At 39.9% G+C, this 23778-nt stretch overlaps 1 protein-coding gene across 4 annotated transcripts; it reads left to right on the forward strand.

The window, feature by feature from the left end:
- The first annotated feature begins 514 nt into the window (after nucleotides 1-514).
- On the forward strand, nucleotides 515-23745 carry ago3b (argonaute RISC catalytic component 3b). Of its 4 annotated transcripts, none has more exons than XM_042507186.2 (20): nucleotides 515-690; nucleotides 865-1145; nucleotides 7436-7619; nucleotides 7787-7907; nucleotides 8441-8649; nucleotides 9356-9492; nucleotides 10773-10907; nucleotides 11206-11293; nucleotides 11394-11541; nucleotides 12665-12784; nucleotides 12872-13015; nucleotides 14346-14512; nucleotides 14747-14931; nucleotides 15157-15316; nucleotides 15469-15559; nucleotides 16335-16529; nucleotides 16663-16797; nucleotides 16888-16989; nucleotides 17355-17554; nucleotides 18370-23745. In XM_042507186.2, the coding sequence occupies exons 2-20, from the start codon at nucleotides 1127-1129 to the stop codon at nucleotides 18476-18478; spliced, it is 2649 nt and encodes an 882-aa protein (XP_042363120.1). In that variant the 5' UTR covers nucleotides 515-690; nucleotides 865-1126; the 3' UTR covers nucleotides 18479-23745. The 4 variants fall into 4 exon arrangements, with proteins under 4 accessions (XP_042363120.1, XP_042363122.1, XP_042363121.1 ...); XM_042507188.2 differs by having other exon boundaries at nucleotides 516-690; nucleotides 14379-14512; XM_042507187.2 differs by having other exon boundaries at nucleotides 516-690; nucleotides 12872-12994.
- The last annotated feature ends 33 nt before the right edge of the window (nucleotides 23746-23778 follow it).

The raw sequence follows: 23778 nt of genomic DNA on the forward strand, positions 1-23778 counted from the left end.
CTGGAGCTATTTGGTTTGATTTCTTTTCAATACACGGGGGAAAACGCAATGAGCAACGCATTTTGCAAGTAATTCGTACTTTAGAAAATTATTTTGAAAGGTTAGGGAAACATTTTTACAACTAAAGAATATTTATATTTTTATCATAAATGTATATTTAAAATTATTTTGTGGACTTTTTTCAGGTTATTTCCTGTTTTAAAAGTTTTGAAAACATTTTTTATGCTCTCTTTTTGATGATGATGCTCTCTTATTGTTTGATTCTTTTTTCTTTCTTAAATCGCTCTTTGCCATCTTTCCATGTTTTTTTTTTTGGCAATTTTTTAGGTAATTTTCTTGTACTTTTTAAACTAATTAAAAGTTACTCACTGCCTATTCCCCATGTTGTAGAAAGAAACCAAGCCAATTTGTTTGGGTTTCAAAGGGTTAAACGTCTTCCCTGCAGTAATTAGGTCGCTAAATGTGATTTTATTTTGAAGGAGTCATTCGGAAATCTCTATTTTCTATTCTCGCGAGCTTTACGTTAGAGAGCGAGAGGGCGGTGTAAGTGCAGATTTGAGACCGGTTAGTTTCTCGCCGATACCGAGGAGGACGCCGGGGTACCGAGCCCCTCATATCTGTCTGTTAAAGAAGAGGAAAGCCGTATCGCCACGTTAACCAACCGGGACGACGAATTTAACAACTGACCGGGTAAATAATCATGTCAGTTGTGTGTGTCGAGTTGCCTGTCAGCTGCTAGTTGTCGTCGGCTAAAGCTAACTGTCGCTGTTAGCTTTCAACCGCCGTCAGTGAAATTTAACAACTGCGACTGTAAACTGTCACAAACACTCAAAACACCAAACATAATGTCGGTTTTTCTTACAGATACGACAAATTAGACGTCAAAGCATCGAAGTTGGGGCGTTTTGTACAACTTTGAGCTGTCAGTTGCGGTGAGGCAGGTCCGGGAAGAAGACTTCCAGCCGAGGGGACCCCCGAGCGGCCCGGTTAAACATCAGCGACCGAAGCCGGGGAGCAGGGAGCCGCGGAGCCGGGGAGCGGCGCGTCGGCCAGCGGATCTACAGTCAAGTTTTTAAGAAGAGAAGTAATCACTTGGTGCCGGGTCATCCGGACAGAGACCTCATGAATGGAAATCGGAACAACAGGTGGGATCTCCCGACTAACCGCCATGCTTAATTTGGTGCTCAGGTGCTGCAGTTGAGTTATTTGCAGACAGTGTGCACAAGTTAGACCCCCATGATGGAGTATTTGCAAGTTGATCTTTGTGGTTAAATAACAGTGGTGTAATGTCACGGAGTTATAATACTTTGGTACAGTACTTAAGTATTTTTTGGAAGTATCTTTTCTTTTTTTTCTTTTTTTTTACTAGAGTTTTTATATTTCTGTCAACTTTCACTCCACCACATTTCCTAAATAAAATGCACACCTTTAAGGGATTATCAACCTGGCCGATTATAGGGGCAGATATTTAGCATTTTGCTGATTATCTGTATCCGCATTTTCTTTTAATAATCAACAATAAAATCAGATAATTAAAAAGTGTAGAGAAAGTGTCAGCATGTGCGGAACTTTTACCTGTATAACCTCAAGTGGCTATTTTTATTTCTTCAGTTTTAATGTGAAATTTCACGTGGCTTAATTTAATTTAATAACTTAAAATTAGTTTTGATACTTACGTACAGTAAATATATAAACACTTTAAGACTGTTACTCAAGTATTAGGAGACTTAAACTTCTATCTAAAGTCATTGTCTGTGAAGATATATGTGCTTTTACTCGAGTATGATTTTCAAGTACCTCATCCACCACTGTTAAATAAGCTGCTAACATGGATACATGTGCTAAAGCAGCTCAGCTTGGAAACTCAAATAATATTCCCATCTCTAGCTCCAACAGGCTTAATATACTGGGTTACTTATTGTTCCTCAGCGATGTTTTAGCGGTCATTTTTGCGCCTTGGTGTTTGTATGTCTCAAACCAGTCTCACTGGTTACTTGTATTGTCTGCGTCACTCTGCCGGCTGTCAGAGGCAGGTGGCGATCCCGTCAGGTGTGCGTGAAGCCTGAGAGAGGCTGGCTCACTTTCAGGGAGGGAGGGTGGTGTGTGTGTGTGTGTGTGTGTGTGTGTGTGTGTGTGTGTGTGTGTGTGTGTGTGTGTGTGTGTGTGTGTGTGTGTGTGTGCGTGTGTGCCTGTGTCTGTGTGTATTTACTTGTACATGATACGTAGTGAGGACCAAAAGATCTATTTAAGCAACAGAGTGCGGACATTTTGGCCAGTCCTCACTTCTTCAGAGGTCTGTGTGAAGGTTAAGACTTGGTTTTAGGGTTCAGGTTACAGTTAGGTTTAGGTTAGGGTAAGAGTTGGCATTACGCATTTAGTTGTGCTGGTTAAGGTTAGGGTCAGTTAATTGTGTATCTGAGGAGGGGGGTGGCGGTGGTGTGACTTTGATTTTTATTAATTTTTAAAAATGTTTCCTTGAGATTTCCTGGGTGACTGGAGGAAAATGCATGACCCTCCCACCACCATAAGTTAGCTATGTGAATTTCTAAAACTCACTCCTCGATGTTTGAAAGTTTAAAGTTCAAATTTGAAGATGAAATCCTGGAGTTGAAAAAATGCTTGTTTTTTTCACACTTGTGCATGCTTGTTAGTTTGTGGAAACAGTTTATTTTGGGCCAAAATTCAAATTAGATGTTGAATAAAGTGATTTTGTTAAAATGTAACAATGTTAAGCTTCAATTTGATTTTTCTTGTTTTATGCCGGAAGCATTCATCAAATCCAACAATTATTTCTGTTTTTACAGTGTCTGGCAATGATGAATTGTTTAATTTTGGTGAATTTTAAAGAAAACATGCCTTTGTTTCAGAGGCAGAGGCAATAAATACAAAAGACTACCATTTAAACCTGTATGGCCCTCTCCTAAACAAAAAAAACAACAACCCAGGCCTTTACCCAGTGCTTAAAAAATGATTTTAAATGCCTCCCCCTGTTTTGCGCCACCCCTCCTCCCTTATAAATAACAAACAGTCTCTTAGGATAAGGGGTTAAGAAATGTATTAAGTCAGTTAGGGTCCTCACAAGGATAGAATAGATGTGTGTGTGTGTGTTCGCTCATATCTGTTTGAAGGGCAGCCTTTCACAGCAGCTGCTGCCATAGTTACCCTAGTTATTGAATAAAGTTCATTTAACCGCTGCCTGTGTTAATTAAAAATCAATTGAGCATGGCAGGACATTAGTCAATTTACTTTTGTTGCCAAGGGGCACAATTTGTGAGTCACAGCTTGTGTATTATTGATGTTGTTGGGGCCAGTGTTGGACTGGGAGTGGAAAGAAAGAGCCAAACTGGTCCACTGAAGCTGACCCATTCATTCTCCAACCACTCCACCCATTTTTCACTCAATGAACAGGAAAGAACAAAGCTGTATCATATAGTTGCATAAATTAAAAATCTTAAAGCAGTCTCAGACTTAAATTAATGTGCTCATGTATTTTTAATTCAAAACATAATAACAGATTTATCAAACTTGTCAAAGCTGCCTCACAAAGATATTAAAGTTGTTTTCAGTGTCAATTAATTTGTCAGGTATGTTTTTAATTAGCTGATTTATTGCTTAGTAAATACAATGTCCAAAACCAGTAAAGCTTTCCATCACAGTATCTTAGAGCCCAAAGAAATATCTTCAAATAGATGTTTATTTTTTTCTAACCAATGGTCTAAACCCACCAAATATTTAACTAATAACTAAACAAGCACCATTTGAGTAGCTGGAACCAGTTGATGTATTTTTTGATAACTGGATAATCAGAATTTAAGTAGATTTATTGGAAGAAAAAGGACTGTACTTGTCCTGTCATCTTAATTTCCTCACTGATTCATATGCATTCGCTTTCTAATGTGGAGCTTTTACTTTCTAACAGGCTCACTGAAGGCCGTGTAATGTGTGTGGATTAGGAAGAGTTACAGTTGACCCAACAGCAAATCTTTACATGCCACTTCAACAGGCTAATATTCCCCCTGTTGTGTCTGAAGTTATGAATTATAGGACACTGTGTGAGCGTGATGATAGTAAGATGATGTGGCAATCATCCTATTTAATGAATTGAGATTGAGAGGCCATAAAAGTTGTCGTCATAGAGGTTTTTTTAATTAATTGTTTTAATCTTAGAATTTTCAGAAAATGGTTTAAAATGGCCATAATATGTTCCCAGAGCTTAAGGTAACATCGTAAAATTGTCTTACACAATATGTCACCATGCTGCATTAATCAAGTTAGAGTCATAAAATCTTGTCATATCATCGTATTGTTTATTCTGAACAAAGCATAACAGTCCAAAACCAAAAGATTTATTATTTATTTATTGGATAATGGTCTAAAACAGAGAAAAGTAGTAACTCCCAACTGTGATGCTGGAAGCTGATAATATTTTGGCATGTTTGACCTTGAGTAGCTTGAGTAATGTTTTGCAGGTTCAGGGAGCTTTAATCTGCACTACTTGAAGTCTGCCAGCTGGAGAAGGTTAAAATAACATTTATTTTAATAGTAAAAGTTTTATTCGTTTTTAGTCTCCATCATTAGAGCAGTGAGTACTGTACAACATTACATCAGTGAAGTGATCTCTTTAAGTGTGTGGGCTGAATGTCAGCTCTGTGTGGGCTGCTACTGGATGTGGAGTGCATTTATATGATGAAGCAGCCTGATAAGCAGGAATTAATCTTTCCATTGTTGCTCATTCTACAGTGAGCGTTTGTGTTTTTGGGTTGTTTCTGGTACAGAAGCTTCTTTATTGGTCTTGCTCATAGCTGAGGACATTTTCCATAATTCCTCAAAAAACAAAATCTAAAATTGAATGAATTTTGTGACCACTTTTTGATTTACTTTTCTTTAGTTTTTGCTTAAAAGAACAAAAATTGAAAGAAATTCTTATGCAGACTTGTTTCTACCTCACAGAGTCTCTTCACCAGGGCAGAATTATTAAAAACAGATTGATTACACCTGGTTCTCTAAATTCAGTTCCGTTTGTTTATAAAGCCCATTTTCACAAATCACGCTTTCCCTCAGAGGGCTTTACAGCATACAGCATCCCTCTGTAGTCACAGCGACTTAAAACAAAACTCCCATAAACACCCCTATAACATAGAAAAAAATGGTAGAAACCTCAGGAAGAGTGACTGAGGAGGGATCCCTCCTCTAGGACGGACAGACGTGCAAAAGATGTCGTAAAAACAATAAAATTACAGTAGATAACAAAAAGGTACACATGAAAGAGTGAGGGGGGTAGCGAGAGAGAGAGAGATGAACAATACTTTTAACAATAACATGCAACAATAGTAATTCATGAACATTAAGAAATGTGGTTTATGATAGCATGTGATATTACATTTGTAATATCACATACATTTGTGTATGATATAATAGTGGAGGTATGACTGATAATAATGGCAGTAGTAATAAATCAGTGGTTTTCCCTTCAGCGACCTCTTTTCTGTGATTGAACAGACTGACGACCCCTGAAATTTGTGCATATTTTGTTGATATTTCATATTATATTAAAGTGCAGAAAAGCTTATAAATATAACCCAAATACTGAATGCAATAACTACAAGTTTGTGTACAACAAATGATTAGGATACATTTTGAGCCAGTTACTTCTGCATATTGCACCAGAAATGAGTTTTCTTGGTATTTTTAGGAACTTATTTGATTTTTTTGTTTGTATCATGTGTATATTTTTTATTTTTAACAATCGTACATATCTAATGGGCTTTTCTTTTCAACAGATTCTTTGATTTCTTCTCTGTGATGCTAAGTCATAGTTCTGTCAGCTTTTTTTAGCTGTGTCCTGATTAATGCAGGACGAGGCTGTTAATCAGAGAATGAAGGCTCTGTGGATACAGCTCGTGTTACTTTTTTACATAACAATGTAAACTTAAAAAATAACAATTTCATTTAGTTTTCTCCACAGAGATGTAATCAGTCGTTGAGATATAGGCCAACTGTGTATTTTGTAAAACAGTTTTATTACACCCCTTTAAAATCAAGAAAGCCTTGCGAATCCCCTGTAAAGCTTTAGCTACACTTAATGGGGATCGGATCCCCAGGTTGGGAACCACTGCTCTAAAAAGATGACACACTTTAAAATAATCAATATTGCATCACATATCAAATTATTCAGTAAGTAAAAGTAACAGCTATTGCAATGATGCCGAGTATTCAAAAAATACTGACCATAAAATATAGTTTAGAAATATATATTTCAAATAGTTTTTGTCTCTGGAGCTCCACGATGAATGAGCCAAATCTGTGCGCACCTGTTTTTCCTCCTCCTGTCAGCATGCCTTTAGTTGCCATGGAGAAATTGTAGCAACACGGGTGCTATTGCCATGGGAACGGCACAGGGGAGGAAGCAACCTGGGTACGCATCAGCAGAAAGTGCAGTCTTTTACTGAATGATGCCTCGTTTCGGCAGGTTCAGGGTCAGTCCTCGACCCTGACAGGAGCTGAAACAGATTCATATTTTCCATCTACAGCTGCTCTGTTTTAGTCATGGCCACATTCATCATTAATGCTTTTTTTTTTTAATAGCTGCACACTTTATTTTCTTTCATTACAACAAAGCACGCCTCCTGCTAGTTAAACAGCTTGAGCTCTGTGTGCAGACTTTGTCATGGAGGTCATTGTGTGTGTATGTGTGTGGATCCTCTGAGTCACATTTATGGAAATTGTGTGGTTTTTTTTTTTCTTTTCACTGAGTACTTTCCAGTTTGGTATTTCTGAAAATTGGTGTCGCATTGGCATGTTGTGTCACCCGCCTACTTCTTCTGTCGTCTGGCAAAGGCCACGTCAGTCAGGAGAAGGTTGTGACCGCTTAGCTGGTCTTTATTGAAAATGTCACCTAACGCTGTAATCTTTTTATACGGCCAATATCAGATTGACATCAGAAAAAAACATTGGCCTGCTTGTTTCGGTTTTGTCAGTTTGACATGAGGCAATCTTTAACGTCACTGACCGTCTTCACCCCCAGCACCCACCGTCGGCTCTTTCCTCTTCATTAACCACTTCCTTCCTGTCAAAGTTTGTTTAAAAGGGTATAAAGGGTAAGGGGGTGGGGGTATGCCTGGGCTGGTCTCCTGTGGGCCAAAAAAGAAAACTTAAGTATTTCCCCATTTATTTTCTTTGTACTGTGTTCATCTATAGCTAATGTATTTATTAATTGATGTAGTTATTCATTTATTAATTAATTTTGTCACAAAGAGACCCACACAAGACATCTGACCCCTGGTACCTTTTTTTAAAAAGCCCCTACCGCACCTGAGCACTGTTGGAGTACACAATCAAAAATGTTCTGAGAACAGAAAATAATAAGAAAATACAGGCAGGGTGCAGTGTCTCTCACACACTCTTTTTTATACTTATTTTTGTCGTGTTTTTATAGGAGTCGTTGGAGCAGCCGCTGAAGCCCAAGCTCTTTTTTCATTGCCACGGCGACCCGGCTATGGCACCCTTGGGAAGCCCATTAAGCTTCTGGCAAACTGCTTCCAGGTGGAGATACCCAAGATCGATGTCTATCTGTATGAGGTGGACATCAAGCCTGACAAATGTCCCCGCCGGGTCAACAGGTAACACGAAAGACTGAGACTGAGTTTAAGGTGTTGAGGTGGTCTTTATAAACAAACTGCCTTCTGGAGCCTGGACACATTTGTTGAGCATCGAGCTGTTGGGCTGAGAATCTATCAGAGAGCAAACTTTTACTATACGATATGTTTTTCCCTGGTGGTCTTTTCAGGGAGGTGGTGGACTCTATGGTTCAGCATTTCAAGGTGACCATCTTTGGTGACTGTCTGCCTGTTTACGATGGGAAGAAAAGCCTCTACACTGCTACCCCACTTCCTGTCGCCACTGGTGGGGTAAGACTCTACACTACAGTTTGGATATTAGTGTATTGTGTTGGACACCCTGAACAGGGCTCTAGACTGTGACCATTCGCATGTGCAACCATCCTTTTGTGGGTGTGCGAGTTCAAATTTCACGTGGTTGCTTTCATGAGAGTGCATGATGCAGACTGAAGCCTCTACTAACAGTGACAGAGTCACAGCTGACTCGTATAAACTGGTCTAACGCGGGTTAAATGCACATCGGCACATGCATATTTTTATGTTTTGTTTATTAAACAGCGGTTTGTGCTGCTTTTTTATACACCATGGCAGCGTTTCCCCTACCATTATATTGGTAAAAAAAAAGTCAAATATATTTTATTTTATTTTACTGCCAAATCACAATAGAGGTCATCTAAGGTCACTTTTCATGAAGAATAGGTCTAGATTGTGTTTTTTTAAAAACAAAACAATTTAAACACCTGTGGTTAGTGTTGATATTGTGGCAGGCTGCTTCAAATAAATCTGCACTAGTCGACCACAATGACCTTTGTTTTCCTCTTCAGGTGGATCTGGATGTCACCCTGCCAGGTGATGGTGGAAAAGACCGCCCATTTAAAGTCACCATCAGGTTCGTGTCGTTGGTCAGCTGGCACATGTTGCATGAAGTCTTGACGGGACGCGGTGTGGCTCAGCCGATTGACCTGGAGAAACCCATCAGCACCAACCCTGTTCACGCCGTTGATGTCGTCCTTCGACACTTGCCTTCCATGAAGTGAGTTTTCTCCCTCGACCATCTGAAGATTTGTTTTCAACTTATAGAAATATTTAAAAAGAATAGTTCAGAAATCTACATCTCTAAAGTAATTCAAAGCATAACTCGAAAAGATTTTTTTTTGTTGAAGTTTTTGCTTAAAACTTTACCATTTCATTAAAATTATTAAGACTGATGATTACTGTTCTGTGCTGTAGTTTACCTTTTCTATGTTAGTTTTCAGTGACATCTGACAGAGGGATGAATATAAGAGTTTGATCTAACTGGCACTGAATTAAGCATGAGGAGAGTATTCTTCTGGTCATGAAATATGATCCAAGGATGGCTGCATCCTGCAGCTTCTGTATATCGCCCTTAATTTATTATGCAGTATTTAAACCACAACATTGTCACTGATTGTAACAGGTGCAGGGTGGTGGAAACGTGTGCATCCTTCAATGCATATATTATAAAGCTGGATTTAAATACAACACGGACATGTGGATTAAAAGCATCTTTAATTTATCTACCTCTAGATGTGCCATTTGGTGAATCCATTAACCAAAATAGCTTTAAGTAATATGAACGAACTTGAAACTCAGACAGCGCTTGTGTTATTCTGCACCCAGTGAACCACAGCGGGAATGCAACTCAAAGCCTGGGTAGAGTTTTATTTTGTTGCTCTATTAACCTTTATGTCACCTTTGTTAACCTCTGTCCTCTTCAGGTACACGCCTGTCGGACGATCGTTCTTCTCCTCCCCAGAGGGCTACGACCACCCGCTGGGTGGAGGGAGAGAGGTTTGGTTTGGCTTCCATCAGTCAGTACGGCCGGCCATGTGGAAAATGATGCTCAACATTGATGGTGAAGAAACACTTAAAAGAATAGTTTGACATTTTTGGGAATACAGTCATTCATTTTCTGATGAGAGTTAGATGGAAAGATAAACACTGCTCTCACTTCATGTCTGTGAAGATTTCACAATTGCAGCTCAAAATTCTGATCAAACAGATTAAAATGAAGTAGTTCAACTTCATAGTTAACAATTTGAATTTTTAACTACACACTTGCAAAAAGGAGCTAGTTTATCTTCATTACTTCTTTTACTTTACTTTTTTTTTTAAATAAAATCAAACCTTATGATCATCATTCACTCACAGATATTTCCCAAGACGAGTTGGATGCTTCAATTCATTGTGCCGTTTCAAATTTATTGCCGATTTGGCTGATGTTTTGATTTTTTTTTTTTGCACAATGTAAAAGAAACACATTTTTTTTTCAGGTCCAGACATTGTCCAGAGTTTCCCTTTCACACATTTAGCACAAAACAGTAGATCTTGTCATCTTTGAAGCTGGACATTTTTGCTGCTGTCTTCTTGTAAATGACCCTTCTTCTTTACCCGCCGATGTTTGTTTTCCTCCAGTTTTGCGCGAGCAATAGAAAAATCATCAATAATAATAATAATAATTTTGTTTATATAGCACAGTTATTTACAAAGTGCTTTGACAGACAAAGCAAAGGCAGGAACTCAGGAAATAGTAAAATAAACATGATCAAATATGCCACACAGAGAAAAGTCTATTAAAGTCAAACAAAAAGGGCGGAACAAAATGTGAACTCAAAAGGTCAACAAGAATAAAGCAAATAAAATGGATAAAAGTGATAAAACACGTACATCTCGAAAGGCAGTTAAGGTACTAAATGAATAAAATTTTAGAAAATACAAGAATAAAAGCAATAAAAGATGGATAATAACTTGCTCAAGTCACACATGGGCTCAATCGGACATCACACAGGCTTTGTACCCGGGTACTTGCAGGATAAAGTCGGTTTAATGTCTGATCCATCTGACTTGGACATTTGTGTTTTCACATGCAGCTCCTCTGGGTAATGTCTCAATGATTTTTAGGTTTGCAGTGAATGTGTAAAAGGGGTTTTGGTGAGCTTTTGATTCGCAGGTAGGCAGATTTAATTACCTTTGGACTACACAAAGCTAGCCGTTTCCCCCTGTTTCTATTCTTTATGCTGTGCCATTTAGTGCCAAAGAGTAGTCTCTGTGCTTCATCAAATAAACCCTCATCCACCTCCACCTGAGTCATTGCCACAGTGATTGACAGCTTGATCTCTTGTCGTATCTTTTCAGTGTCAGCCACCGCTTTCTATAAAGCCCAGCCGGTCATCCAGTTTATGTGTGAGGTCCTGGACATTCACAACATTGATGAGCAGCCCCGCCCTCTCACCGACTCCCACAGGGTCAAGTTCACCAAAGAGATCAAAGGTACGTCGCCAAGGAGAGGCAGCGTCTGTTGTCACTGTGCTGCAGTATAAAGTCTGTCCCTGTACGGCTTTGTGTGTTGTTGTATGGGAAACTGCTGAAGCTGTTTGATGTGACAGTAGAGTATTTACTGTTTGATGCTCTGTATGCTTTGACAGTTTATTTGATGCATAAAGGCAATACAGATGAAAGCTGAATCTCAGTGATGTCGGAAATTAAGCCTGTTGAGTTGTTCCACTTTGTAGGAATAAAAGCATCAGTCATGTAAATGTTGCTGATGCTTATTCCACCATCTTCACAGGTCTTAAAGTGGAAGTGACACACTGTGGAACCATGCGTAGGAAGTACAGAGTCTGCAATGTAACACGACGCCCTGCCAGCCTCCAGACGTATGTTTTCTACATCTCACCCCCGGTAGCTGTTAACCCGCAATCAAAGCTGTCATTGGCTCGCATTAACAGGAGATTCTTGTTGTCTTCAAATCCACAGATTTCCTTTGCAGCTCGAGAGCGGTCAGACGGTTGAACGCACAGTCGCGCAGTACTTCAGGGAGAAGTACAACCTGCAGCTGAAGTACCCCCACCTGCCCTGTCTGCAGGTGGGCCAGGAGCAGAAACACACCTACCTGCCCCTGGAGGTAAGGACTGATGGTTACAGTGTGATTTGATCGTCAAATGTTGGTTAAATTTGTGTTTTGAAGTCAAATCATTGTGGTTGATAACTTTTCAAAAGAAGATTTACTGTATTTATTCTTTTCACTTAACCAGGAATATAAAAGTACAATCAGTGAATGCATGTAATGTGAATTCTTGCTGCATGTCATCCCATCTTTCTTCCAATTTCACACTTAACCTTTCCTATAAAAAGGCAAAAGTACAAAAAAAGATCTTTAAAAAAAAATCCAAATGTTAAAAATAGTGAAATGTTAATAAAATAGAAATAAATCATAGTGATCAACAAAACAATATTGGTAGAAAAAGAGTGAATAAATAGTGATAATGACAGAATAACTATAAAAAACCACAATATAAGAAAACACTTTCCTGATATCAGACAGAATTCTCAGCTCCTTAGGCTCTTTTTTGTCTTTAGTTTGACATTGTGTCCCCTGTTATTCATGTCTGTAGGTGAGGGGGATTTGATCATAAAAGACCAGATCAGACTGTATCTGCCTGAATCTCATGTCATTTTAAGCCCACACAGTGATGCATAGTCATGCCAACATACTGGCTTTGCCAGCGTTTTAAGAGTGGAAAACCAACTACAATATCTGGGGATCTTGAGATGGTGTGTTGATTTAAAACAGCCTCAAAAGCAGCATCTGTCTATGCCAGTTGCCATTTTTGTTTTTGCTCCTCATTGGTTTCGGAGCACTGTTTGAAACAGCTTGACAAAAGTGCTATTCCTGCCTTTGGCGCTGATTGATTATTTTTATTTTGACCAATAAAGTGTGTTAATGAGATGCCTGATGAATAAGTCAGCTCAAACTCGGTAGAGTAGGCAGATTCAAACATCTGTAACCAGGCAAATGGAAACACTATATAAAAGCCAGACTAAATGAACAGGTTTTTTAGTTTTTTTTTATTTAAAAAACTTAAAAAACTTGTCAACTGTAAATAGAAAACATTGCACAAGAAGTCGGCTAACATGAACGCAGTGGCAGGCTGACAGAATGCAGTGAAATGAAATGCTAATTCAATCACATTATCAGACTGGATTAATAGATGGATTAACCTGAATTCCTGTTTTGTTCTATTTAGGTGTGCAACATCGTACCTGGACAGCGCTGCATAAAAAAACTCACAGACAACCAGACATCCACCATGATCAAAGCAACAGCCCGATCTGCACCAGACAGGCAGGAGGAGATCAGCAGGCTGGTGAGTCTCCTGTGGATGAGAGATGTAAAATAACACAACGTTTGCTCTCTTTTTCTTGTGAAATGAAAATATTTTCGCTCCGCTCAGGTGAGGAGTGCAAATTACGAGGCCGACCCATTCGTTCAGGAGTTCCAGTTCCGCGTGCGAGATGAGATGGCTCAGGTGACGGGCCGCGTCCTTCCGGCCCCCATGCTGCAATATGGCGGCAGGGTGAGCTCTGAACCATTTATGGTACCTTCCCTTTAAATCACGCTTCATATGCATGTGTGTGTTTTTTTTTTTCTGTGTGTGTTTGAGACAGCAGAGTTTCCAACAGTTTGTCAGGAAAGCTGAAGTTGAACTACAAGCCCAGACTCACTAAACCGACAAATAATTAGTTGTGACAAAGGCCGTCACCTCATGTTGCCTGTGTTATGGCCCAAAATTTGTACGTGAACACACTGCAAAGACTAGAGACAACGACCAACTGGCACTTACGCTCTGAGCCTGCATGAGAAGCAATAACTCTCCAAAGCAACAGGTGGCTATATATTCTGTAATTGTCAGTCAAAATGGGAAACCAGAAAATAGACAGGGCGGATAGTCGAGTCAAGATGGTAGTTAGCCAGTTAGCACGAGAACAACACAACCAGATGTTGAAAAAACACAGGGTGTTTACCGTCTGCTAGCATACAATAATATAATTACAATCCGTTTTTGCAAAAGGGCGCAATGATAAAATAATAATCTTACCCCATATAACAAGTTTAATTTGATTTCATGCCCTATAGACTGTAGTCGTTTGTGTGTTTTCCTCACTTCCATTTCTCTTCTCGTGTACTGAGCTGAAATGCCACTTAGATTGATTGTTGAATTGGCAAAAAAGCCACCGACAACATCGGACTTATGCCAACGGTGTGGCACACGCTCACTGTAAGTCAGCCTGGTGTGTCAGGGACCTAATAATACTGACTCCTGACATGTGGTGGCTCTGAAGTTCTGTGCCAAAACCAAAAATTCTGATAATATTATGATCATTTAGTAGTGATTAGTATTGTGGAGTTCTTTAATTAGTATGACAAAAAATGAGCAAACCAATTTTCTGAGGGGAAACTCAGTTTACAATCTGTAATTTTGTTTTATTTTTCACATTTCATTTGCTCACACTGTAAACCACAACCCTCTCTCGCATCTCTTACATCTGACCTCATATCTGTTCTTTCTTTTTTTTTTGACTGAGTGTGAAGTTTTACTTTTGAAATTGTTTTATACTCTTACACATGCATGTTGTAAGAGATCATCTATATACAGAATCAGTTTTAATTTGAAAGCACTCTGTTTTGCATGTCTGCCATAAAACCATGTTTCCCTGCAATCCATGCTGAGTGCATGACCCAATCAGAAGCAAAACTTGATTTATTTGTCTTTAATGCCATGATCAGCTGATTAGTCACTCTCAGCCTGTTGAATAATCAGCAGCTCTTGATCTTATCACCCCACTGGCTGCCTGAATCCTCTGAATCTTTGAATCCATACATTGTCTGTGTCCTTTGTACTTTGTACGTGTCTGTGTGACTGCCAGCCCCAGCAGATCAACCCTGCACTGTCGTTGCAGAACCGCACGGTGGCCACGCCCAGCCACGGCGTGTGGGACATGAGGGGGAAGCAGTTTCACACCGGAGTGGAGATCAAGATGTGGGCCATCGCCTGCTTCGCCACCCAGAGGCAGTGCCGAGAAGAGATCCTCAAGTGAGTTCATAAAAATGTCTCTTGTTGCATAGTTAAGTTTAGTTTGGAGTGTTGAAACAAAAAAAGAAGAAAATCTACCATTAGGAAAAAACTCAATACAACAAAGTCCTAACAAATTGATTTGTTCTTCATTAGAATTACAAACTTTCCATCCAAAGATCACAATGAACTAATTAAATAATCTGCTGTCATTGACATTAAAAACAACTTAATTTCTTTTTTCGTCATGCTCAGGAGCTTCACCGACCAGCTGCGTAAAATTTCAAAGGATGCTGGGATGCCAATCCAAGGCCAGCCGTGTTTTTGTAAATACGCCCAGGGAGCCGACAGCGTTGAGCCCATGTTCAGACACCTGAAGAACACCTACGCTGGGCTTCAGCTCATCATCGTCATCCTGCCGGGGAAGACACCCGTCTACGGTACAAAGATTAATATCTCTGAACCAACAGCACAACAACAGTGACAAAAATATATCAAGAACTCAGCGTGAATGGAAAAGTTGGAGTCAGATTTCTGACCTCTAGGCTTCTGCTACCTGTTACAAAGACAAACTAAGTAGCCAGTGAAGTTTGTGAGGCATTTAAGTATATGCGGCTTATGTTGAACGCAGAGTTAAAGGACTATCGGATCTCTCTGACCCACAGCTGAGGTGAAGCGTGTGGGTGACACCCTCCTTGGCATGGCCACTCAGTGTGTGCAGGTGAAGAACGTGGTGAAGACGTCCCCTCAGACCCTCTCAAACCTCTGCCTCAAGATCAACGTCAAGCTGGGAGGAATCAACAACATCCTGGTTCCACACCAACGGTAAAATCAACACAGCAAATAATCGTAAAGCAACACCTACTGGGTCCTTGCTGTTGAGGCTCATCTTTTTTAGTAGCATTTATTTGACTGTTTGAAAGACTTCATTACTGGTAGGTCGCTGGATAATTTTGTGTTTGTTCTCTTCTATCCAGACCCTCTGTGTTCCAGCAGCCTGTCATCTTCCTCGGGGCTGATGTCACTCATCCTCCAGCAGGAGACGGGAAAAAGCCATCTATTGCAGCGGTGAGACTTTGGCTCATTAAAAAAAAAAATAAAACCAATAAACGTATTTTTTATTCACTTGTACTACTCTTATCAGTCTTTAGTTTGTTGTACACTTCTTGTCAAGGCTGAAATGTTGCGCTGATATTCTGCATTGCTGTTCTGTATTAAAAGTACAGTCTTGAAATGGTTGGGGGAGATTTGTTTTGCATTTAAGTCGTCTGCGAAGTTTTGACAGAGCCAAATCGAAGTCTTTGTAAAACATTTTAGCAGGCAGGAGGGGACAGTTGTCATGTTTTGATGACGTTCTATGTGCAAACCACTGCCTGGAGATTTAAAAAGCATCTAGCAGAGAACTTGAAGAAGAAATAAAATGAAAATGTCTCCAAAATGAGGCCTTACCCTCTGAGCATAGCGCGATGTAACAGGGACTGTAAAAGTTTGTTATTGTCTTGTTATGCCATTGCTATTGTTTAGAAAGCTCTGCCCGATGTCTGTGTTATGTCTCACTGGACGCTGATGCTGTTCTGTTACACGTCACGCCTCTTTTGCTCCCGAAACAACAACATGCTATCAAAAAATACCCAGTGGGGCAGCGTTATGCTGGCATTGTTTGGTGCTAAATAAAAAAGGTCTTCGTTGTGGCAATATTGTGGGATCTCGATATAAAAAGGCCTTGAGCCTAATGTCGAAAAACACAGAATAATCACAGAATCATCATCAATGTTCTTAAGTTGCAGTGTTTTGTCATGTAATCGCGTTTCTGACTCATCTGCCTGATGTTTTGCCTTTACAGGTGGTCGGCAGCATGGACGCCCACCCCAGCAGGTACTGTGCTACAGTTCGGGTCCAGAGGCCCAGACAGGAAGTCATCCAGGACTTGGCCTCCATGGTGCGAGAGCTCCTGATCCAGTTTTACAAATCGACCCGTTACAAGCCGACCAGGATCATCTTCTACAGGGACGGAGTGTCAGAGGGACAGTTCAGACAGGTATAACAACTGCTTTCTTTTTTCTTTCCCCTTTCCCGGTAATCTTACATATCTGCACATTTTTACAAAAAAAAACAAAAACAATGTTGCTAATTAGTTTACTGTTAAAGTCTAACTGAATCTGTCTGTGTAGGTGCTGTACTACGAGCTGTTGGCCATCAGGGAGGCTTGCATCAGTCTAGAGAAAGAATATCAGCCCGGGATCACTTACATTGTAGTACAGAAACGCCATCACACACGTCTCTTCTGTGCAGATCGCAACGAGCGGGTGAGTAAGGAGTAATGACATTAATGGTACTTTGAGAGTCTTTTCATTATTGTGGCTACCTGCTAAATCAGTTGTTAAATTCCCTCACAGGTTGGACGAAGTGGAAACATTCCTGCCGGCACAACAGTGGACACAGACATCACACACCCCTACGAGTTTGACTTTTACCTCTGCAGTCACGCTGGAATCCAGGTACGCTTCAGACTCACGTAAACTTGCAAAAGACAAAAAAAAAATATTACTCCCAAAGTTTGCATAACCTTTCACTTCACAGACAAGTGACCGGATTACTGTCGGTTTACGGCCTTTTAGAAGCCATTCAGACATTTAGATGTGAAATTTAACCTGTTGTGCTTACTGTATGTTATGCATGCTCATACCAGCCAGCAGTGAGAGAAACAGAGAATATTTAACTTCCTGATCAGCAGTGGTTGGATGATGAAAACTTTGAGCAGCCAGGCCTCCCTGCGGCACCTAACTATAGCTGCTCGTTGTTTGTCCTCTCTCCATGGAGCTGCTTCTCTTGGGTGCGATTAACTCGTCTCTCCTCCCTGCAGGGTACGAGCCGGCCTTCCCACTACCACGTTCTGTGGGACGACAACTGTTTCACCGGCGACGAGTTCCAGCTCCTCACCTACCAGCTGTGCCACACCTACGTCCGCTGCACACGCTCCGTCTCCATCCCAGCACCGGCCTACTACGCCCATCTGGTGGCCTTCCGCGCCCGCTACCATCTGGTTGACAAAGAGCACGACAGGTTGGGGAGAAACTGTTAGATTAGTAGTGAGATTAGATTTTCGTCACAAAGAAACAACATTCAAGTAAATCAGCTGGACTAGTATCATCCCAAAATGTCGATACAAATTCAGAACTTTAGTTTTACTACAATCTGGACTAAGTCAGTGACTGTAGAAGTTATGTTTGCCTGAATAACTTAATTCAGTGGTTCTTTTTTAAATAATATGCACCCTCTGAATTTCTTTTTGCCAAATACCCCCCGACCAGCGCTAAACAATTTTGCAGAAAAAGAAAGACCAATTTAAAGAGGCATAAGACAGTGCTGAGTCATCAGTTATAATTTACTGAACAGCAACATTGTTACTACTTACTAAAAAACAACAAATCAGCTTGGAAAAAATAAAAATTATCTCAAAGACACACCAAATAACCAGAGACCAAAAAAGACCATAATCAGTCAGAAATCGACCAGAAAAATAACAAAAAATAATTGATCATACCATGACCATAATAATAATCCCATGACAACACTGACTGCAGTAACGTTTGTTCGTCTGTCATTAAATATTGAGATTGGTCACAGTGAACAAACGCAAATATGAGCGTTATTGAGTTTGTTGTTGCAGTTAACAATTGATTTGAAATTGGATTATTGAATACAAAATGTGGTTTGTCCATCTTACATTTCCACTTTTTATTTAATGTAGCAGGAATGTATTTTATAAATTTTCCAGGTGGCATGAGTTAATTTTTGACACTGACGATGCAACAATGTAAACTTTTTTTTCTTTTTTATGCCAACCATTATTTATCTCTGCCATTTTCTCCCGGCAGTGCGGAGGGCAGCCACGTCTCAGGGCAGAGTAACGGCAGGGACCCCCAGGCGCTGGCCAAGGCTGTTCAGATCCACCACGACACACTGACGACCATGTATTTCGCCTGAATGCCTCCCTTCACTTCCCTCCATCTCTCCCAGCCAGTCCAAGTGTCTGACTCCCATCAGCTGCTTCGTCTCGTCACGCAGAGCGACCCCTCCCTCCGTGTCTGTGCTGGTGCAGCTTTGGTCACTGGATCTCTATGACGGCGGCTGCGACTGCGTGAAGATGTAATAAGCCAGAGAGGAGTTACAGCCACATTATGCAATTTGAAACCAGCCAATCTTTCCTGTGCTCCAGCCCACGCATCTCTCTCTTCACCTCCGCTGCTGTATTGAAATCACAAAAGGATTCTGTCTCCTTTTTTTTAAAGCTCGCAAGTCACATCGTCGCCTTTCCGTTTTGACAGCAGCTCAAAGGTTTTTTTCTGATTTGGTTTTTTTTTTTTTTTGGTGCATGGGTGGAAGCAGAACCAGTGAGGACACTGACGCTGAGCCTAATGTTGCTGGTTTATATTGTAGACGGTTTTACATGTTTGTTCGTGAGTTTTCAGCTTGTCTAGATTTAATACTTTTATTTCTCTGTCGAGCAAATGTGTGATTGTGAGTACGCTCGTTAAAAACAAAAGCTTCGCCCTTATTTCACCCCCTCAAAACGGCAGGCTGCCTTAGCGGTTACACTTCTTCTGTTTCCCTTTAAGCCAACGGTTTCCTCGCAGCCGTTCAGCCGGACAGTAAGAAGCGTAACTCTGCACTCTGAACACAGACACTGAATGAAATCTTAATTTATATTTTTTAAATCAAAGCCACGTACAGCCATCGATGAGGTGATCGCTCGATGCCTTACTGCAAGGCGAGGTGCATAAAGACGACTGTTAGAACACGACGCCATGGTTTTAAACCTCTCTTAGAGTTCTGCTTGTGTTATACCAAACGTTTCTTGTGTATTTTATTCCGCTTGCTATTTATGAGTTTTACTTTTTAACTGAAATTAACATTCAGCAATAGAGCAGACAGTTTAGATCCTCCGACGACCACAAAACTTTTGATTTTTCACAGTTTTTACACGAGGAACTGACCAATCTTAGTTGTCATGAACTCCTTCAGTGCAATAAGGTGTTGACGCAGGGCGAGCAGGTTCAGTGGTGAATGTTTTCAATAAGTATTCGTGTTGTGAAAATTGTTTACTATGAGTGAGTTTTGGCAAGTGATGATGAACTTGGATTCAGGAATGTGCCGTAGGACCGATGCTGCAGATGTAAGGTCTGATGGCGTTTGGAGAGATTAATCAAAGTGCCTGATTTGTTTAGAGAGTGGACTGTTTGCTGGATGGAAGGTTTTTAATCGTACGTAGGTTTGGGTGCCTCTGTTAAAACATTTAGAAAAATGCTCTCAGAATCATGGAGCAGGACTGTAGTTCATTTCAATGCAAGCCACAAAACGTTTGTGTGATTATTATGATTTTTTTTTTCTTCTCGTGATCAGGAAATAATAACTTCCATATCCAGTTAACACGTTTTGTTTACGTGTGATCCCGAAATATTCTCTGATCAGAGTAGGACGCACTTATGTGGATATTATTTAAAAGTTTAATCATCTAATGAAATACATTACAACATACTGTTTTATCACAAAATAATTACTTAATGACCCTAGACAATAACAAATATTGCAAAGGGAAGACAAGTTTTTTCCCCTCAATCATCACAAAATAATGATGTTTAAGCTACTAAGGGAAATGCACAATAATCATATTTCCCTAAGCTCTCATTTTCTTGTGCAATTTTTAAAAATATTTTCAGCCTTTCTCTTGATCCTTTGATTGCAGATCATGTTTTTGCTTTGTTCAGATAATGAAGTGAGACGAAATCGCACTCTGATCTGATAATCTGGCTAAAAATATGTCTTTATATTTCAAAATATTCTCAAGGTCACAACCTGGTTTTTTTAATCACAAAACGGTTGTCAAAATAGCGCCCAAACGCAACAAGCAACGGCGAAGTACAGCTTGTAGCAAAAGTTACCTTTTTTGGCAGCTGGGATGCTGTTCATGAGTTTCAGGCTGCAAGAAATTCTATGTAACATGGTGTCATAGGAGTCACAGAACTTTGTTCACTGATCGACTGCAGATATTTTCTGGATGCAGTTTGCAGATAAGAATTAAACAATCCCCAACTTTTAATTTGGCCTCACTTTGCTGCAGAATCAAACGGCCGCAACTTGTAGCAGCTGCCGCAGCTTTCCATAGCTAATGCATGGCAGCTTGTCATTACTATCATCTATCATACCATCACTATTTTATTAGGCACACATACAATTGTCTTATGCAATCCAATGAAATTGTTCTGCCATGAAGTCTACTTTTGTAATGCCTGTAATTTTTGTTGACACTGTCACGGAGCTGTTAATTAAATGAAATCATTTAGCACTGAGGTCATAGTTGATGATGGTGTCTGGGTATAATGTGCTCCTGTGTAAAACACCGCCATCACTAACTATGACCTCTGTAATTTAATCTACACATTTCTGACAGTGTCACCAAAAACTGAACATTAGAGAGCTGTATTATATCATACCTAATGAAATGGCCACTCTTATGCATGATCGTTTGTTATCATGTTATGATCTCAAAAAGCAAAGCTTGCTTCCTCAAGATCACAAAGAAGAAAACAAAAACATAATAATCACACTCGGTCAGTAATATGCGCTTATAGATGTGAATTTCTGAGCAGGTGTTGCATGCAGCCAGGCGACGGCAGAGACCTTTGTTGTTTACTCGGTGCACTGATCGGACTCGCTGCCAGTTAGAGACTTCATAATGAGATTTTTATCACCTCCTGTAGCTGTGTTGCATTTGTTTTCAGATCTGGGGCTGAGTATCTCTAGAGCCGGCTTCAGTACTTTAACGGTTCTGAGTAGGGCTGCAAATAATGATTATTTTCACCATCAGTTTATTGTTTTTTTGTGTGAAATGTCTGTTATAGTTTCCCATAGCCAGTGGAGATTTATCAAACTTTGTTATGTCTGACCAACAGTCTGAAACTCCAAAGAAACACAGTTCACGTTCATATATGAGAAAGAAAAGCATCAAATTCTCACCTTTGGCATTTTTTTTACTCGAAAAATGTCTTAAAAGGTTGGTAATTATTTTTCTGTTCATCAGTTAATCAACCAATTGTTACAGCTCTAGTTCAGAGAGTACTTTTTCTGAAAACACTTTTTACTTGGAGAAAACTGTATGTCATGTTGCAGTGAAGAACAGATATTCAGCTACGTTTGGACACACTTGTGGCTTAATGATCCATCATAATAACCAAATAATATCACATAAAAGCATGCAATCTTGAAAGAATCCAACATTTTTAAGTTTATCAGTAGTTTTTATGGCTTTACTTAGTCGACGTTGGCGGTTTTTCAACGCCCAGTCTTTTAGGGTGTTGTCATCATGGCCTTGCAGTTCAGTTTAATACAGAGGAAGCCTTCAGGTTTCATCACTTGGACCAAACCAACGTGCCTGGTCGGGGGTGGGGGGGGTGGGGGTGGATGACTCGGGGAGCCTTGCAGCATTGAGCTGAGGTGCTCCGTACTGCTAACTGTGCTAGCCATATGAACCAAACTGAAGCTGCTATAAGAAACGTTTATTTAATATTTCATCAGATACATACAGGCTATATATTAATACAGAGATACGAAGAGGATAACGGTATTTTACTGCACTTAAAGAGATGCATCTATTTATGGTTGAACAGTTAAAATAATTCTCAGAATATCACAAGTCCCCCTCTGTGTTTGTCGTCAGCTGTTTCTTAATGTCACACATTACCAGCATTTGATTTTACTTGAAGATAATTAGTCGTGGGCATGTTTAACATTGTCGGCTCTTGTTTTGAAACGGAGCCTTACGACCCTTTTAACGCCACGTTACAGTAAATTGACCTCTAGAGCCTGTTGGCTTTACAGCGCTGGACATCAGATGCCTTTTTTCCGCAAAAATAAAAGCATTTTTAAATCTGAATTGAGATATATTTATATGTAGAAATATTATGATGCACACACCACTTATATTTTCTAACAAAGTCCTATTTGAGAGCAGGAGCTGTGTGGAAATATGGTGTTAAATAATTGTTTTTTTTTTTCCAAATTTGATAATGCAATAGGTTTACTCATGTGAAAAGCGACGTGTTAGCTGCATCGACGTGCTCTGCGGAGACTGTCGGGGTTTGTTTTTGTCATGCGAGTGATCGGATGAGCCGTCAATCCTCCCTCTGCAAAAATGTGAAGATCTTCTGCTGTTAGTTTATCATCTCAAAAGCTCGTCAAACTTTGATTGAGACGTTTTTCAATGCATGTGCTGCAAAATGCATTCAAGTTTTTTATTCCTCTCGGATATTCATGAGCGGAGGAGGGTTGATAGTTCATCCTCGCACCGATTTTGTCCGTGAACAGACTGTGCCTTTCCTGATGGTGCTGAGAAAATCAAAGAAATCTTAACTTTCAGAGAGGGCGCTGAGGCCTGAGTCTACATTGACAAGTATATATTGATACATGACGATACTGTAAGGCGTGACTCTGTGCGTGCATATGTATTTGTGTGTGTGTGTGTATGTGTGTGAGTGTGTGTGTGTGTGTGTGTGTGTGGATACCTCTGATATATGCCAAGAACTCAAAATATGCAGAACTGATCAGTGTGGAGCTGACAGGACCAAAAGGATCGGTTTAGTGGACGGGCACTCTTAAGCACAACCCAAAAACTAACATTTCTAAAGACAAAATAAAATAGAGGATTAACTATGTAGGTAACGAGTAGCTCAGTTAGACGTTATGTAGCATTATTTATTTATCTTTATTTCTGTAGGTGCCTCCCGTACTACCTGTAAACACTTTCTTTCCCTCCTTTAATTTATTCTTGAATGGATGGCAATAATGAAGCAGGCGTAAAGTTTCTGTGCAATCAGTTTCCCTCCGTGTGTGCATGTTTCTATCTGACCCTCTTTTTATCTTTTTAATGTGAAATTTAGACGTTTACAGATCCGCGCTAACTCTTCGGTCAAATCCACGAGTGCCCGTTTCCCACGTCGAGGGATTCCCCACAATAATAAATCTTTGAACCTCTGTGGTTGGCTGCATATCAAAAAGAAAACAATGTTTGGGTTTCACAGTATATTAATGTGCTTTTTTTGCCTCATTATTAAATGGTGTCACTTTTAGAAGTAAAACTGTATGTCGAGACCTTTTTTTTTGTCTTAACACTCATCTGATCCTGGTCCTAAGTTGAGCCTTTTTATTTGGTTGTCATATTTAATTTTTTGGAATAAATACTCTGTGTATGAAACGTGTTTTTGTTGAAATCCTCACTGTGTAAGTTAACA

This window comes from Plectropomus leopardus, chromosome 17 (genome assembly GCF_026936395.1).
Source record: "Plectropomus leopardus strain MGB_pleo_1.0 chromosome 17, ASM2693639v1, whole genome shotgun sequence".
Taxonomy (NCBI): Eukaryota; Metazoa; Chordata; class Actinopteri; order Perciformes; family Serranidae; genus Plectropomus; species Plectropomus leopardus.

Bases quoted from the DNA above. Each gene is read 5' to 3' on its own strand.
- ago3b (XM_042507186.2), top strand. The intron at 10,908-11,205 runs GTACGTCGCCAA...CCATCTTCACAG, and splicing joins GTTCACCAAAGAGATCAAAG to GTCTTAAAGTGGAAGTGACA. The intron at 16,990-17,354 runs GTACGCTTCAGA...TCCTCCCTGCAG, and splicing joins GCAGTCACGCTGGAATCCAG to GGTACGAGCCGGCCTTCCCA.